The 20,099-nt window shown below is 36.6% G+C and overlaps 1 protein-coding gene across 1 annotated transcript in view; it reads left to right on the top strand.

Moving 5' to 3' along the window:
- Window positions 1–18,572, top strand: part of Mical (Molecule interacting with CasL) — a gene marked incomplete at its 5' end in the record, with an annotated part of 449,478 nt that extends 430,906 nt beyond the window's left edge. Inside the window, one exon of the mRNA XM_025298111.1 lies at window positions 18,466–18,572. Within this exon, the coding sequence (XP_025153896.1) occupies window positions 18,466–18,562 (97 nt within the window). The remainder of the gene's footprint in view (window positions 1–18,465) is intronic.
- Between the last annotated feature and the right edge of the window lie 1,527 nt (window positions 18,573–20,099).

Here is a 20,099-nt window from a genome sequence, read left to right as displayed (position 1 = left end):
TTCGTGAAACTTTTTCTAAAAAAGTAAAATAAATGGCTGGGTAAATTCATTGAAATTTTGAATGAATCGCCGATATTAATCTAGCAGTCCCAAAAACTGAGTTTTTTATAATTCTTAGGAATAGGATATTGTATCACAGCTTTGATCTTTTCTGGATTGGACTTGACTCCTTTCTCAGACATAATGTGACCTAAATATATTAGTTCCTTTTTGAAAAATTCGCATTTATCTAGCTGTAAACTGAGACCGGCTTCTCTAAGTCTTTCAAATAATTGATTTAATTTAATTTTATGCTTTTTTCAGATTTGCGCGTAAATAACGATATCATCTAAATAAACAAAACATATGTTTCTTTGTAACCCGATCAAACATTATCCATTAAGCGCTGAAATGTAGCAGGCGCATTCTTTAAGCCGAAAGGCATTCTTTTATTAGGTGTACAAATGAATAATCCAATTTTTTCAGCTACATTCAAGGTTTATTTTAAAAGAAAGTAAATTAAATTGTTCAATCAAAGTATTCGCCGTTGCTTTCTATAAGCCATCTTTCAGGCAGTTGAATTCCATTTCGGAAAAATGTTACGTCTTTGGACACAATAAAGTCGTCAAGCCATTTTCGGATCTCATCCACTGATTGGAAGTGCATATTGGACAAGGCGTGTTGCATCGACCGGAACAAGTGATAATCGGGTGGAGCAATGTCTGATGAATACGCCGGGTGCTGCAAGACGTCCCAGCCAAGATTCATTATGGTGTCTTTTGTATTAGAAGCAATGTGTGGCCCGGCGTTGTCATGCAACAATTTCACTAGACGTTCTCCTTTGCCAGTATACGGACGTTTTCGTTCCAATTCTTGACTCAAGCAAATTAATTGACGTTGGTAGCAGTCCGCAGTAACTGTTTCACCCGGTTCCAACAACTCATAATAAAGCACGCCCTTGATATCCCACTAAATGCAGAGAAGGATCTTCTTTCCGAAGCGATTGAGTTTTGCGATCGATTTTGATGATTCGCCGGGATCTAACCATGACTTTCTGCGTTTCGGATTGTCGGAGTATCCATTTCTCATCGCCCGTAACGATTTTGCACAAGAAAGCTTTTCGACGCTGCTTATTGAGAAGAGAAAGACACGCTGCAACTCGTTGATTTTTGTTGGTTTCAGTGAGTTCTTGCGGTACCTATTTTCCTTCTTTCTGGATCTTTCCCATCTCATGTAGGCGTTTGGAAATCGTTTGCTGCGTTACTCCCAACTGTTCTGCAAGCTCTTTTTATGTTTGTGCCGAATTATCAGCGAGCAGTTGTTCCAGATCATCATTATCGCACTTCGGAGGGCCTCCAGGACGTTGTTTGTCGATTAGAGTGAAATTATCGCTTTTAAACCGCTTAAACCAAAATGAACACACATCGTACGATACAACACCTTCACCGAGAAGGGAACAAATCGATTCGCAAGCTCTTACATCATTTTTTCCTTGTTGGAATTCGTAAAGAATGCATTGTCAGATATGCATCGTATCTGTTGCCATTTTCGACTGTACTGAATTGAATACTTTTGAAGGTTATGTTGGGCCTTTCGCCAAACTATATGTTCTTTTTAATAGCTATATGTCAACATTGCATAATCACCAAAGAGCGGGAAAACATATTCAATTTGAAATTGATTTCATAACTGCTTAAAATAATTTGGATTATTCATTTGTACACCTAATATATTCATAATAGCTGTTTGGTGTACTAAACACGATTTTTGCAGAATCTTGAGGATCCATTAGGATCTGATGAAATCCTGGAGCCAGGTCAAAACATTGGACTTGACTCATTTCTCGGACATAATGTGAAAAATATTTGGCTTTGCCTAATTAATCTAAAATGTCTGAAATATTTGGTAAGGGATACGCGTGATAGCTTTTCGTTTAATTTAAGGAAATCGGTTACTAATCTCCATCGTTTATTACCGTCGGTATCGGATTTCCAATGAAACTCAATGGATAGTCCCAAAAAACTGTCCAGAGGCGAGTTATAAGGCGATATAGATGCTTGTATGATGCCTCGTTCCAATAATTTGTCGATTTGAGTTTTTATTTCCTCCCTATGTATAAAGGGATATCTATACTGTTGTACATATACATATAGGAATATTATTTGTTGTTGTTATCGAATGTTTAATTCTATCTGTTCACTCTAATTTATCTCCCGGTAAATAAAATATATCATTGTAATCTTCTACTAAAGTTAAAATTAACTATTTTTCTTTCTCATTCAAATGGTTTAAACGTAAGTTTTCTTTTAACAATTTTAATCTATCCGATAAGTTAGTCGAGATTACAGAATCTATATGTGGAGCTATCCTTCGGGCTTGTGGTAAATTCTTTATTTAACATTGTTACGAGATATCACTGATCCTTTAATAACCTAAGTTGTTGAGAATACTGTTGATCAGAGTGGCGAATTAGATTTCGATGTAAATAACATTCATTTTCAACAGAACGGATGTCCTACATAGTACCATCATGACGTGCGTAATTATTTTGGACAAAAATTATTCAAAAAGGTGGATTGGAGGGGCCCGATTGAATGGCTCCCACGGTCTCCCGATTGGCTCTACATTGATTTTAGGAACATCTATTTTATTTATTTCTTCGTCGGTAGTATTTTTTATGTACGCATATGCTTGACCGCTATCTACGCTTATTATACCTTCTATCAAGAAAACACCTCGCTGTATTTTTTGATGAGCCAAAAGCGCGCTATCTATATTAAATTGATTGTTTTGAATCGCGACAGGACAAATACTTTGACCGGGTAATGTTACCAGATTACTATATTCCAATTGATACGTCACGTTATTCCTAATTGTTACCTAAGTGTTGAACGTTTTTCAAAATCGGTTTTCACGTTTTCCTCTCGCAAAAATGAGTCTATTATTTCCTGCTCTTTCAAAGAAAATTTACTATAAACGACATTGAATTCATGAACATCGGTACTTGAGTGCAAATATACCGTTCCTAAGGTTACCTGCTTTTCTTCGATTATCCCTTGTATTTTAAATTTATTATCGTAATAAAATAATGTTCCCGGTTTTAAGGCGTTTGCTTTAATGATATTTATGTCTGCGCCTGTATCTAAGAAGAATCTGTCGGCTGGATTTCTAAGTTCATTGAAGGGGATACGAATAAGATTTCTTGATGTTGTTCGGATTATGTATGAACGGGCTCTGATTCCGTCATTTCATTCCATTATTCCATTATTCCACATCCCATTATTCAGTGGAACATATTGATAATTATTTACATTACGTTGATTACTTTGTCTGTTATAATTACTAATCTCGCGGTAGCGATTGTTAGCGGAAAAATTGTTTGAACCTGGATCATTATAATTATGTGGTAGACTGAACTCGCCTCTATCACGGTATGTATGATTAGGATTTTAGATAAAGAATTTGGATTTCGATATGTAGGTTGATTGAAATTGTGAACACGATAAGTTTTTATCCTTCACTCATTTTTATCATGCACTGGTTTTCTATAATAATTGCAAATTGGTCGCTGAGAATAATATGACTGACTAATTTGAACTCTTTCAGCATGATATTGTGATTTAATTACAAATCTAATGGTACTATCAAAAGCATTGTCAAGAGAATCAAATTTTTGTACTAACAAATGTCCTATTTTCTTACTCAAACCACCTAGGAAACGATCTGTAATTTTATTTGTGGCAAAAGTTTCCAATCCGGGTCGTGCCATCGGATTGGAGTAATTAGAAATCGCAAATATTAAATCTGTGTTAAATTTTTTAGTCCTATTAACGTAACCTTCTATGGGTTTGCCTTTAAATTGCCGCAAACTGTTTGCTTCCAATTCCCATTGCTCGAAACTTTTATGTTTTATGCTAGATTCTATTTCTAAGGTGAGGCACAATGTTTCTAAATTATTAAAGAAATGAAAGGAATTTAACAATGCTGCATTTTCAATTAGTTTGAAAGATAGCTCTAAAAAAGAAATCTCTGTCGTTTCGGTCTACTAGATTGATGGCTCCTCTACAATCGAACGTAAACGTATGCACCGGAATCTTTCCCATCAAAAATAGATATGAGCGACAAACTTTGGTGAACAGGAAAACAACTATTATTGGTCGAGACAGAGGATCTTCGACTTTGATCTGTACCAAAATGACCTGCTCCTACTTGTACTCCTGAATCTTGCGCAGTTATCGGATTCATTTATAATTTTACGCGATCGGATTGAGTATCGGTATAATTATCGGTCTTGCAACTATCTCCGAAACTATCCGTGGTGTAATGTGATTCAATTTTTCGAAAATTCATAAAATTCATCGACTTACATTAATCCTGTGAACCGCATGGCGCAGAATTGTTGAAATTTCATCGTCGATGACGCGTCATTTAGATGGCCTTTTAACATGTTAGCCTTTCACGGTTTTGTTGTCCAATCCTATTAGCTACTCGAACGTTGACTGCTGTGTTTCTTTAGGAAATGTCCTAACGTCTTTATGCCGTTGATCGGCTGATGGATAGGATCTTAGCAGGTTGCAATTTCAGTTTCTTCCAAATTTGTCGAGTATCAGAACGTTGCAGCTGACCTTGGCTCTTCTGCTTCGCTATTTTAGACAATTAGAGAAGCTTGTTCGATACCAAGCTTTATTCAGCTGAACTTGTCGCTGCTCGATCCGCTCTAAGAGTGATTTATTTTCCTCTCGATGACTTAATTCCGTTAGGATTTAGAATGTGTCCGATGTCTTCGTATTCTCTTCACGTATCTCACTATTATTCACAGTTGTTTCTTAAGGACGAACGAATATCCTACCGCTACCACCAGTTGTTACGTTCCGACGTTACATTCGAAACGTAATGATTGTAATAGTTGCTTAGTAAATTGGGGGGACTATTCATAGGGTGAAAAGTTTATTCGAATATACAGGGTATTCAGTTTTAATCGCCCCAGACAAATATGTCGAAAAATATGGAAGATGCGGAAAAACATTTCGGACAAAAGTTGTTTGGTTCGAAGGGGGACATAAGATAGTGTAATTTGTTTGACCTTAAATGGACGTCCCAAGGTCACATGGAGTTACACTTTGATTTTTTAAATAGAATTCCTTATCTTTCATTGCACATTCTTGTAGCCTACCTCGAGAGCCTTCTAAAACACTATAATGAAGCCTTTTTGTTACCAGCACTTTTCGAGTTACGTGGCTTGAAAGTTACAATTCCGCCGGCATTAGCATTACCCAAGATGAACCGGCCAGTAAAGGCAAGACCCAAAATTGATCCGGCCAGTGAAGGCAAGACCCAAGATTGATCCGGCCAGTGAAGGCAAGATTCTGATTCGGCCAGTGAAGGCAAGATCCAAGATTGATCCGGCCAGTGAAGACGAGACCTAAAATTGATCCGGCCAGTGAAGACAAGACCCAAGATTGATCCGGCCAATGAAGGCAAGACCAAAGATTGATCCGGCTAGTGAAGACAAGATTCTAATCCGGCCAGTGAAGACAAGACTGATTGACTCTGTAGGATCACATCGAAGTAGCATTGAATGTATACATATTTTTAATTTACAGCAAATGCTCAAATGTACCACCATTCTGTTGGATACATGATTGCAACCGTTTTTCGAATGCATCGACTGCTTTTCTAAAAACGTTGGCTGACATATACTTCTACACGCTTGTCTAATGCGGTCCTTTAGGTCTTCAGCTGTAGTAGGTATGGTCTGGTAAACAGTATTTTTTAAATAGCTCCATAGAAAAGAATCTGGTAATGTTAGATCTGGTGATCTGGGTGACCATGCTACATGACCACCTCGTTTAATTCAATGGCGCAGATAAGTTACATTTAAAAAGTACTTTAAACAGCGTGCGTAGTGCGGTGGTGCATCGTCCTGTTGCAATTACATACGTTGGACTGTATTTTCATCAACAAACTCTAACATCCTTAGCAACATATTTCGTAGCAATCGTCACACACGCAACATATTAGGTTGGGGAAAAAGAAATCCATTATTTTTCCGCTAGATGGCTTTAGTAGTATATATCACGTGATGTATTAATCGCATAGATTAATATCTATACTCGTTGGAAAAGTGACATTCCGTATTAAAAAAATTCTTTAACGGTTTTGTGATTTGTCGATTAAGTTGTGAGTTATAGCATGTAAAAAATGTACATCAACAAAGAGAAAATTCGGTATATTTTACAATTTTGCTTCGATAAAAGCGAAAATGCAAGCCAGGCGGCTAAAATTGTGAATGATGTTTATGGCCCTAAACTGTCACAGCCAATCACGCGCAATTTTAGTTTCGTCGATTCTGTTCCGGTAATTTTGATATTAAAGATGCATCTCGCACATGTAGGCCCGTCGTCGAAAATGTCAATAAAATTATGGAAATGATCGAAGTAGACCGGCATGTTAGCAATCGTAGTATCGCCCAGGAACTGACGATCGACCACAAAACAGTTTTAAACCATTTGCATAAAGCTGGATTAAAAAAAAGCTCGATGTTTGGGTGCCACATGCCAATTGACGCAAAAAAACATGATGGACCGAATTTCAATCTGCGCAGCCTTGATCAAACGGAACGAAATCGAGCCATTTCTGAAACAGATGGTGACTGGGGATGAGAAATGAATTACATACGACAATATTGTGCGAAAACGATCATGGTCAAAGCGCAGCGAAATGGCTCAAACGGTGGCCAAACCAGGATTAACGGCCAGGGAGGTTTTGCTGAGTGTTTGGTGGGACTATAAAGGAATCATCCACCATGAGCTGCTTTCATATGACCAAACATTAAATTTGGACCTCTATTGTCAACAATTGGACCGTTTGAAGCTAGCGATCGACCAGAAGCGGCCAGAACTGATCAATAGGAGAGGAATTGTTTTTCATCAAGACAATGCCAGGCCACATACGTCTATAGTGACTCGTCAGAAACTCCAAGAGCTTGGTTGGGAAGTTTTGATGTATCCACCTTATAGTCCTGGTACCTGGCACCAAGCGATTACCATCTGTTTTTGTCATTGCAAAACTTTCTTGATGGTAAGAAATTGACCTCAAAAGAAGACTGTGAAAATCGCTTAGTCGAGTTTTTTGCAAATAAGGACCAGGGCTTCTATGAAATTTCCTTTAAAATGGCGACAAATTGTAGAACGAAACTTATGCTTATTTGACCAAAATCGAACAATCCTAACTATGTTAAATAAAGCATTGAAATAAGCGGAAAAATAATGGATTTCTTTTTCCCCAACCTAATATTATATAAATATGATTCCCCTGTAACATTGTTATAAAAAAGGGGTCCAACAATATGATTATCTAAAGTACCACACCAAACTATCATCTTCTACCGATGCTGATTCTCTACACGACGAACCCAGTGCGGATTGATATCAAAATAATAATGGCTATTATGCCGATTCAGTATGTCATTGTTCTCAAATGCAACCTCGCCGCTAAACATAACACGAGAGAAAAATGTGGAATCGAGCTAAATTTGAGCTACCTATCTGCAGTATTCAACATGAAGAATTTTATCATTATCAGAAAGCTCCTGATTAAGTGAAAGGATGAAAAGGTAAGGATGAATGTGATTCCCACGTAAAATTGTATTTACAGTCGCAGAACACATATTTAATTTACGACTAATTTGACGTTGACTAATGGGCGGATTCATTATTATCATTGCTATGTAGTTACGAATGTAGTTACGATAATAGCATCGTTATTATTTATTAATTTTGTTTATTTAATGTAAATCGTTTATTTAATGGTTTTATATTTACAACGTTTGCATTTCATCTATCCCGTACGCGCTCTAGCTATTCAATGTAAAATTGAATTTATGATCGGGATGTCGTCTGTCTAGATACCTATCTCGATATTGACGAGTTGCTTCTCTAGCATTATCAGCGGTATAATAAATACCAATCATATCAACAATTTCTAAAGGTGTATAATCTGTCATGCTGATAATGACACAATTAACGAAAGGGAATAAAATAAATTTATTTTAATAACCAAACGTATCGAACATCGTCGCAATAAAATTCAACTCAAATCTATTTTAAACTAAAAACAATCAGCTGAATGGGAGCCTAATGAAAGTGTATTGTGATAGCAGTCTACAACGGTGCTGGGAATGAAGTGAGCACAGCGAGCCAATTTCAAAGGCAAAGCCTGCGCTTTTTCCACTACCTCTCGAAACGCGGCAGACGAGCCGCCGATCGTGTGTAAGATGCTCTGCCGCAGGAACGGTATACGAAATAAGATGGGATTCCACCTTCCATCAAATCAAAATTAAAATATATATTTACCATTACAAAATAATGTTTACTGTTATTGGTAATAAAATATTATGATGAAATATAAAAATACTGTTTACCAGACCACTCACCTCACCAGACCACTACAGCTGAAGACTTTATGGGGGTTTGTGTGTTGGTGTTGATGGCGCGATTGGAAGTGCGAATATCAATGTGAAATTATATAATGTATTTAGAATGTTCGGTTTTACAAAATTTTGGACGCTTACACGCTTGTACCGCCTCGACACGACCGCGACTCGTAACAGAGTTGACCGACTTGATCGAATCAACTCTCTCGACCGCTTTATTCACGCTCCTTTTATCTTTTTGGAAGTCGAAGAAAACTGATTGTCGCATACGCGTTCGATTGTTACGCCGCTTGCTGCTGTCGCGATTTTCGTCTGTTTCAAACGCGCGTCGTTGCTACAACCTAAAGGTTCGCATTAGATGGGTGTGTAGAAGTATACCAGCCAACGTTTTCAGAAAAACAGTCGATGCACTCAAAAAACAGTTGCAATTATATATCCAACAGAATGGTGGTACATTTGAGCATTTGCTGTAAATAAAATATATGTATACATTCAATGTTACTTCGATGTGATCTTACAGAGTCAATCAGACTTGCTTTCACTGACCGGATCAGAATCTTGCCTTCACTGACTGGTTCACCTCGGGTAATGCTAATGCCGGCAGAATTGTAACCTTCAAGCCTCGTAACTCGAAAAGCACTGATGAAAAAATAGGCTTTATTATAATGTTTTGGAAAGCTCTCGAGGTAGGCTACAAGAATATGTAATGGAAGATAGGGAATTCTATTTAAAGAAACAAAGTGTAACTCCATGTGACCTTGGCACATCCACTCAAGGTCAAACTAATGACATTATCTTATGTCCTCCTTCGAATCGAACAACTTTTGTCTGAAACATTTTTTCGTATCTTCCATATTTTTCGACATATTTACCTGGAGCGATTAAAACTAAACACCCTGTATATATATGTATATATTTAAGAATATACTATGTGCACAACTAAGTTTCCGGGTTTCACACATGGATGGCGCTAATGACACATGTAGTCGACATACATGTCTGAAGTTGTTTTTTTTATAGCTTGGATATCTGTTAACAATAACCAGTCGTAATACCAACACATATCGCGACGCAAAAATATTTTTTCTAACAACGAAGATGTCGAGTTTTGTGCCAAATAAACAGCATTTGCGGGAAGCTTTGCTTTTCTGCTTTAACTTGAAAAAAAGTGCAGCTGAAGCACGTCGTTTGCTTGAGGAGGCCTACGACGAACATGCACCATCGAAAACTACCTGTGAAGATTAGTTTAAACGCTTCAGAAGTGGCGATTTCTGAGGACAAGGAGCGCTCCGGAAGACCAAAAACAATTGAGGACGCTGATCTGCAAGTGTTATGGGATGAAGATGATACGCAAACACAAGATCAACTTGCGGAGGCATTAAACATGACTCGCTAAGGTATTTTCAAACGTTTATATGTCATGGGAAAGGAAGGAAAATGGGTGCCGCATGCGTTGATTGAGAGACAGATGGAAAATCAAAGAGCCGCTTCCGAAATTTTGCTTTTGCGGTATGAAAGAAAGAGTTTCCTGTATCGAATTGTTACTGGCGATGAGAAGTGGATATATTTCGAGAATTTCAAACGCAAAAACTCGTGGCTTTCACCTGGCGGAGCATCAACATCGACGGCATGGCCAAATCGCTTCGGAGAGAAGACAATGTTCTGCGTTTGGTGGGACCAGAAAGGAATCGTGTACTATGAGCTGCTGAAACCGGGCGAAACTGTCAATGGGCATCGCTACAACATCGCCGACAACAACTGATCAATTTGAACTATGCATTGCTCGAAAAACGACCAGAATGGGACACGAGACACGAACGAGTGATATCGCAGTACGACAATGCTCCGTGCCATCGCACTTCCATCGTCCCATCAAAACGCTGAAATGGGATCTGCTACCGCACTCGCCGTATTCGCCAGACCTGTCCCCTTCCGATTATCATTTGTGCCGGTCGATGGCACATGGCTTGGCTGGGCAACACTTGGCCAATTTTAAAGAAATGCAAAATTAGTTGGATGAATGGTTCGGTCCAAAGACGCGTCGTTTTATTGTCGCGGTATTCATGTATTGCCAGAGAGATGGCAAAAATGTGTAGCTAGCGAGGGACGATACTTTGAATGAACCATTTTTTGTATTTCTCTTGAAATTCTCCATTTCTCATTGATCAAAAAAACCCGGAAACTTAGTTGTGCACCTAGTACTACGAAAAGAATACGCTACTATAGAATATGCTACGAGAGGAGCGGGAGATGTTCCTTGCGAGAAGGAAGACGACTGGAGACTGACTAACGTTTTCGTGAAAAGTTTAGAGGAAAACTGCTATCTTGGAACAGATGGGATCATGAAAGTAGGTATGATCATAAATAAATATTTGAAAAGGAATAGGAATGTTTGGGACATAGGTAAACAGACAAGGGCTGGAAAGATACGAGGATACGTTAGGAACGTAATAGTGCGGCGAGACGTAGATGCGGCGAGATAAAACAACGAACAGCGGCGCGTTGTTCTTGCTCTTGTCGCACACCGGTAACATTTTCTGAATCGACTGAGCTGCGTTATGGCCTAAGCAGCTGCAACGCTTCTCCAATCATCTATGTCGGCGCATTCCCACTCCTCAGATTTCTGTCATTATAAACTCGATAATTATTCCGAATCTCGCAAAACGATATGAGATTTTTATATTAGTTTTAACCCAATCTACTTCACACTTCGGGTCAGCAGCTAATTACCCTATATAATATAATTATACATATTAGAAAATTGCATTAATTTGTGTCTCTGGAAACATATGGTTCTGAATGTTATTTTAATTCATGCCGTAGCCGTTAGGTTTTAGAGGTTATACATCATTTGTAAACGATATTCAATCAACAAAGGTCGTTTTTGAACAGAAAAAGGTAATAAAGAATGAAGCGAATATAGAACGCGATAAAGTGTTTTTCCAACATATGCTTCTTCATTATTTTGATTTGAAAAAAAATGCAGTTGAATCTTATCAATTGCTTTTAGACACTTATGATGAAGCTGAAGAAAATGCGCATTTTATAAAAAAATATTTCATACAAAGTTAGGAGGGTTTTATAAGGCGCATTACATGGCAATATTATTATGACCTTGAATAGCGTTGTCAGCGTCATGTGGAAGTCATCTTAAATTTCTTAAATGAAACTTCCTACTTTTCATTACATATTCTTGTAGCTTTTTTTGAGGGCTTTCCAAAATACTTTTTTTTGGGAATATACATATCAGTATGCATATTGTTGCGCTCACTCTCACACTCGCGCTTTCACACAGGTAAATAAGAACACTCGCGTAAGAACAACAAGCTTTACTATTTACAGCGTAGCTCAATAAAACTTTAAACAGCAATAATAGCTAGGGAGATATCGTAAGTTAAATGTTGGAAAAGTTACCAAATTTTCTTTAAATATCTCACAAAATATTAAGCAAATAAAAAAATATTTCAGACAAGAGTTACTCAAATTAGTTGGTAGAAAAAGATCATATAATAAAAGATTGGGATTTCTATTTAAGAAAATTGATGATCAATGAATATCTCGAAAGTGGCACCATCTATAAATAAAATGCTATCACTGTCTTATGTCCCCCTCTAAGCCAACAACAACCCCCTAAGTAAACAACTTTTGTCTGAAACATTTTTCGATTTAATGCAGTGTTTTTGAGATATTTGAGTGGGTCCTTTAAAATGGGACGCCCTGTATATCAGGAATAACAAGGACTCCAAAGCTGACCCTTGAGGAACTCCCAAATCTACGTTTATGGGAGTTGATAATATAATCCCACTAACTTTTACTCTTTGAGTTCTATTTACCGGGTAGCTTTTAAGCCACTTTAAAATTGCTTCTTTTATTCCATACCATTGTAATTTTTTTATCATTATTTTTCTGTCAACTACTTCAAATGCTCTTCTTAGGTCTAAAAACACCATCCCTATCATCTTTCCTTCCCCTATCAATTTCTTCCAGTCCAGAGAGGGGGGAGAAAGAGAAAGACCCACACACCCACGTATGCGCACGCGCACACACGCACGCGCGCGCGCACACACACACACACACGCACACACACACACACACACACATACACACACGAACGCGTACGCGCCATACCGCATCCCCCACCCACATCCACGCATACACACGCGCGCGCGCACGCACACACACACACATACACACACACACATACACCCACACCCACACCCGCACGCACACACGCATACACAAAGGAGGAAAATCTGACTATGCAATCCCCATGCGGTACACCTTGGATAATGTTAATGCCACCTTGGATAATGCTAATATCCATGGCGGTATTACAAATTTTAAGTTTTGTAACTCGAAAAACACTTAACGGAAAATCATTTAATTATAGTGTTTTGGAAAGCCCTCGAGATAAGCTACAAGAATATGTAATGAAAAGTAGGGGGTCCATTTAAGAAATTTAAGAAGGCCTTCACGTGACCTTGACATTACTATTCAAGGTCATAATAATATTGCTGTGTAATGCGCCTTATAAAACGCTACTAACCTTGTATGAAATATTTTTTTCTAAAATGCGTATTTTCCGAGATATTAAGAAGTTCCAATATTTTTCGTACACTCTGTATAATCATATGTGCTCAAACAGGAAAAGAACGATATTGAGCGGAAAAAGAAATAATTTTATGTAAATGAACGTCGATATAATGTGCTACGAGAAGTATAAGCACTTATTTCGACTGTATTTATATAATAATATGTTTTTTATTATAGACAGGGTGTCCCAGAACAATTTTTATTGAACTCGCAGACATAAAGCGGATTAAGACTGTTACGTCCTAGAGGAGGAGCGATACCTTTTTGTTCGCGTAAAAGGCGAACCTCGTTCGTACACGTACGTGCCAGGGAACGGGTCAGAAACCCGACGAGTCATTTTACTCGGTCCCTGATGTACGACGAGCGGTCCGTTTTTCGGTCAAGGACGCGAGTCTCTTTACCGGGGATAGGACCATGAGGCAACTGTTGGAAGATGGGGTGATTTTGAAATCAATTGAATGAAAATAAAATATAAACAAATTTATTAAAATGAATATGATAACAAAATGATGTATGGCGCGGTTTAACATAGAATAATACGATTTACGAACGACTGTGTATGTGTATGTGTATGTATGAGAAGTGAAAGAAGAATGAATAAAAAAAGGGGAAGAAATATGAGTAAAGAGTTAGTCAGGTGAGGGGGAGCGTGAGTGGTCGAGTGAATTTAAGGGAGTGGATAGTTCGGAGAAGGAAACTGGGGAATAAGATATCAAAGGGGTGGAAGAAGTGGACGCATGAGTAGGAGGAGAAGAAGGACTAAGAAGTAACCGTTGGAGTAGTAAGGGGGGTAAGAGTGTCGAGTCTGGATGGTAATCAATTTCTAAAGAAACATTAATGATAGAGCAGAGGTATTGAAGTTGGCGTTCAAACTCATAAGGATCTCTAATCCCATACACCGTCTCAAAAAAACGGAGGACTTGTTGGATGGATATCACCAAATGGTAATAATGGCCCACTAAAACCGGATTTCAACGATGGCAGAATTGACAAAAATGGCGATAAGGGAGGTAGAACAAAAGAAAACAACTTACTGCTGGTTCCGATGATTACACGAGGAAAACAATAATTGGAAATAGTCCACGTGGGGTCCGTTTGCGGATGTCCAATTGATGACAGCCAATTCTTTGGTTGAGGAGGGTTGGCGAGATCTCACTGAGAGCGATATTCACTTCGCACTTGCCACAGGTCACGTTTTTGCTCGAATGCTGAATTCTAAATTTTGAATCTGAATATCTAGATCTTTCGAATGCTAATAATGGTGCTGAATTCTAAATTCTGAATCTGAGTAAGAGTCTTTTGAATCTGACCTTGAGTCTGATCTTTTTGAATCTAAAATGCTAAAATCTGAATGCAAGTCTGACTTTTTTGAATCTAGAATCTGAATGCTCGCGGATGCGTATGTCGCGGTTTTTATACTGATGATCGGAGACAGGACCCGCCAGGGTGGGTAGAGAGATGGCCTTTGAGGAAGGGGTGAATTGGTCCTAGTCGGAAAAAGTCTTAGCCATTAGAAATTAAGAACGAAGTTAAAATATCTCGTGGGAGGCTTGAAGACATGAATATAGAAGGGCTAAGGAATGGAGCGTGGATGTCTCTTAGTTAGGTGAATTGGTTTGATTGGCGGAATTGATTAGGCATGACAAGTACGATGGTGGTGGATTCCTGAGAGAGAGAGAGAGAGAGATGTATACAAGTGGCCGACTGGAAAAGTTAGAATGCCGTAAATCAAGGATTAGGATAAGATTTTATGACCATCAGTGAAATAGGCTTTGTTGGTTGACTGATAGGGCACATATGGTTTTGGATTAGGAAGATGTAAGTTTCAAGTTTAGAGCAGGAATGCTCTGAGTTGCTTTGTTTTACTGAAGGTTTGTTAGCGCAGAGTTTCAAATTTTATAGCTAGGCTGACGGATACACTTGGCGAACACTACCCAGATATAAACCTTCAAAGAAGACGTGTAGATTTTTACAACAGGGCACTGTTTCCTGTTATGAAATTTTCCTAAATCGCCTTTCATTTGGTGCAACGACTGTTTGCCAGATATGTGTGTTTCTTATTTTATATTTATATATTCGTATTATATAGTTATATTAGGATAATGGAAGTTCGAAAGGAGAGAGAAAAAGAAAAAAAAGATTTTTTAAATAATTGTCCAGAGTTCGCAAGATGTAACAAGACAAATATGAAGGTTCTATATCATCTTGCGATATTCGTAATAATTATCGAATTATTAATGACAGAAATCTGAAGAGGATAAGGGCGTGCGCCGAGATGGATAATTGAAGAAGCGTTGCAGCCACAGCGCGGTCCAGTCAATCTAGCAACTATTGTCAGTGCACGACGAGAGGAAGGACAATGTGCCACTATTCGTGTTTTATCTCGCCACTCCTACATCTTGCCGCACGTTGCCAACAGTTGCTGAATCTACTAGGCCGTACTGTGGCCTGAGTGGCTGCAACGTTTCTCTAATCATCCATCGCGGCGTGCGCTTACTCGTCAGATTTTTGTAATTAATAACTCGATAACAATAGCAAATATCACAAAACGGTATAGGACTATTATGTTTGTCTTAATCCGGTTTATATCTCCACGAACTCTGTAAAAATTTTTCTGGATATCCTGTATAATTATATGTGATTATATACAAGGTATTTCAGAACAATAATAGAGGAACATGGGGCAGAACGGAGTACTTAATTTTTATGGATGTCTAAAAAAGGCAAAAATGTACAAAATATTAGTTTCAAAGCATATATCTATTATTTCATTCTTTGACAAAAAACCTGTACTAAAGTACATCAAAAAAATTTTTTATATGAGGAAATGTATGATTTAAAACAAAGTGCTAATATACCGTTTTGCCCCAGGAGTGGGGCAAAATGGGTTACCTTTGAAATGTTAGAAATAAATAAAAATAAAAGCAATAATCTGAATCAAATATTGTTTATGAAAGCAAGATGATGATGATGGAGATAGTTCTTTCGGTTGTTTTGATTTCTTCTTATTTCCTTGCTCATATTGCTCATACTGCAACTTCGTATTCTGCCACATTTAAACGCTTACTGTGATACAGATCCGAGTTATATATATGCCATAAAAGTTCGTGCCGACTCGAAAAAGAATGTGCAGTGAACATATTATAATACAACTTATTTGCTGCAATGTCACTGCTAACCTCAGAAGTATATTTGTAAAAGCAGCAGCAAATAGAAAGTAACAAATCATTTGTTGCGAGTACCAATATTTTGTAAAATTAGCAAAACCTTTTCTATCAGTGTACTTGGGGCAAAGCGGAGTGGTACTCCGTTTTGCTCTACTCGTCTTGTCCCATATGTTTCATTAAGGGTTATGATTTTTTAATAGACGATAGATTTAATAGAATAGAAGCTCACGGTAAAATCTAATGACAATAATGAAAATTAATGCTAAATGCAGTATCCTAAAGTGTTATATAGGCACAAATTACTTTACTGTACCATTAAGATACTTACATGGATATGAACGGCACTGAAAAGTTATAAAGTATTGCTAAAACAGGGGCTACGTGTTACCATAAACACAACGATTCATTAAGTGGCTCCCCGCTGTTATAGTTATATCTATTACATTATTTAAACAGAGTTCTGAAGTTTCTCGCGAGATAGCACTACTTGCTAGTGCAATAAAGACCATAAACCATTTTGCCCCGTGCTCCATTTTGCCCCATGTTCCCCTACTATTGTGTACTACTAGTACTAATAGTACTATTCTGGGGCATCCTGTATAGTCACGCATGGACAAAATTCATAAAATCGTAAATCTTTTTCTTCCATAAAACTTAAATAAACTATTTTCGTATACACTACATACGTAAAGTTTCACACATATTTAAAAATTTTAAAAGTATTTATTTATAAAAGGATCTACAGTAAATATTATTGAAAATATAAAATGTAAAATTGAAAATATGAAAAAAGTTGTTTAATAAAAAAATTTTATTATAATTTTTTATACTTTCCATAATTTATTCAGATTTTCCTGGAATGTTGAATATTTAATTTACCCAAATTTTATATTTCCACGAACTCTAAGATCATTATGAAAATTATACTGTTTCCACGAGTTTTGAAATTTTTATAAAAATAAAAATTGATATGTTACATATATATAGAGTGATCCGAAATTCCCGCATTCGGAGTACAGGACATGATATTTTATGCTAAAACAAACAACTTTTTCCTTTTGCGTCCGATAATTAATTTTTACAGAAGAGCGTGTTAAAATTAACGAATAAGCGCTCTTGTCTATACAGCGCTCTGGGCTGGCTCGCGCGCTTCACTCGCGTGTACTTAGTCAGTGACTAGTATTCATAAGTAATGTCTTTTAAGACGCTCATACGGCTCTGTTGTGTTTAGTTTACATCTTAAGATTGTACTTAAGACAATCTTAAATAATAAATATCTACTATAAATAATACCGGTATTTCACAACTCGTAAAGCATATTACTATTTACATTTGTTTTTATTTTCAGATGATATTGTGCAATCAGACAATTTTTTATTCATTTATTACATAAGAAATAAAGGCAGTACTTATTTTATTAACTTTTCATTATTTAAGCAATACAATATGAAAGAAAGTCAAATCCCGATATTGTTCATAGTTGATTCTTATTATTTAAGATTGTCTTAAGTACAGTTTTAAGATGTCGTAAACTAATCATAACAGAATCGTATGAACGTCTTAAAAGATGTTACTTATGAATTTTAGTCACTGACTAGGTACACGCGAGTGAGGCGCGCACGTCGGCCCTGAGCGCTACATAGGCAAGAGCGCTTATTCATTAACTTTAATATGTTCTCTTGCAAAATCTACTTGTCGGACGCAATTTTGCTAAAGGGAAAAGTTGTTTATTTTAGCATAAAGTACCATGTCCTGTAGTCCGAATGCGGGAATTTCGGATCATGCAACCTTTGCCTCATAATCAAGCAACCTTTGACTTTGAGAGACACCAGTTTGTACCACTAGGTACAAGTAAACAAAGCCTCTCTCTGTAGTCGCCGTGCGCTCGGGATAGCACTAGAGATGTCACTTTCGAACGACATCTCTCAACGTTATCTAGGGAGAGGAGAGTGTCGTGAGCGTGGAGCGTCAGATAGCTCAGTGGTTTAGAGCAGTCGCACGGCAAGCGAAAGACCCGGGTTCGATTCCCGGTCTAGCGACTCCCGCGCTTTCGATACTTTTCTCTCTTCGGAACGAAAATAAGATGCAGGTCCCGAACGCACGGCGTCCCGTCGCCACCTAGTACGCCCCTCCTTCTTTCATGGTTTCAAGATTTATTGCCTGTATATGATCAATATGTAACCTATATATTATATAAATCGAAGATTATGGTTATATAACTATAGTTTTAATAATATGTGATCGTTTTAGATAATTTTCGATCAATATATTTTTATTAATATTTTTTTTCAGATATCAAGATGAAGACCGTGATCTTGAAGCTCAAATGCTGTCCAAAGGCCTGAGATTAACACCAATAAAGAATTGTGCATCTAAATATAAAATATAACGTGTGGAAATAATGCTTTTATATATTCATTATATATATATTTATATATTACATATATATATATATTCACTATATATATATATATATACAGGGTGTTCCATTTTAAAGGACCCACTCAAATATCTCAGAATCACTGCATTAAATCGAAAATGCTTAAGACAAAAGTTGTTTAGCTTGAAGGGGGACATAGGACAACGATAGTATTTTGTTTATAGATGTCTCATTTTCGAGATTTTACTGATTATCAATTTTTTAAATGGAAATCCACTTCTTCATTATATCATCTTTTCTACTAATTAATTTGAATTTCTGTATGATTTTATTTGCTAATATATAGATGCTAAGGAAACTTGGTAACTTTTCCAACATTTATCTTACGATATCTCACTAATTATTTGTCGTTTTTAATAAATTTATCATATATTTTTTTTTATTTTTTTTCAGAATATTCAAGATAATAACTGATATTGAAGTCTAATATTTGTCAAAGGCACTGAGATTAAACAATAAAAATTGTGCATCTAAATATAAAATATAACGTGTGGAAATAATGCTTTTATATATTCATTATATATATATATCTATATATACTATATATATATATATATATATATATATATACAGGGTGTTCCATTTTAAAGGACCCACTCAAATATCTCAGAATCACTGCATTAAATCGAAAAATGCTTAAGACAAAAGTTGTTTAGCTTGAAGGGGGACATAGGACAACGATAGTATTTTGTTTATAGATGTCTCCATTTTCGAGATTTTACTGATTATCAATTTTTTTAAATGGAAATCCAACTTCTTCATTATATCATCTTTTTCTACTAATTAATTTGAATAATTTCTGTATGAAACATTTTTTTATTTGCTCAATATATTTTGAGATGCTTAAGGAAAACTTGGTAACTTTTCCAACATTTATCTTACGATATCTCACTAATTATTTGTCGACAGAAAAAATAGAATTAGACTTTTTTACTTTATTTAGTATCAAGAATATACTATTATAATAATGCCCTAACTTTTATTAATTTAATAATTTTGAAATTTCCATAGGTCGATAAGTTAATAAAAGTTAGGGCACTGTTATAGTAATATATTCTTGATAGTAAATAAAGTAAGACAGTCTAATACTATTTTTTCTTTCGACGAATAGCTAGCGAGATATCGTAAGTTAAATGTTGAAAAAGTTACCAAGTTTTCTTTAAATATCTTACAAAATATTAAGCAAATAAAAAAATATATCAGACAAGAGTTACTCAAATTAGTTGGTAGAAAAAGATGATATAATAAAAGATTGGGATTTCTATTTACGAAAATTGATGATCAATGAATATCTCGAAAATGGCGCCATCTATAAATAAAATGCTATTGCTGTCCTATGTTCCCCTTCAAGCTAAACAACTTTTGTCTTAAGCATTTCTCAATTTAACGCAGTGTTTTTGAGATATTTGAGTGGATCCTTTAAAATGGGACACCCTGTATATATATATATATATATATACACATATTTCGCTTTCGACTTGTGTCG

The sequence above is a fragment of the Harpegnathos saltator genome, unplaced genomic scaffold (assembly GCF_003227715.2).
Source record: "Harpegnathos saltator strain DR-91 unplaced genomic scaffold, Hsal_v8.6 scaffold205, whole genome shotgun sequence".
Taxonomy (NCBI): domain Eukaryota; kingdom Metazoa; phylum Arthropoda; class Insecta; order Hymenoptera; family Formicidae; genus Harpegnathos; species Harpegnathos saltator.
The sequence above is the reverse complement of the archived record's forward strand: the minus strand, read 5'-3'. Positions and strand labels throughout refer to the sequence as shown.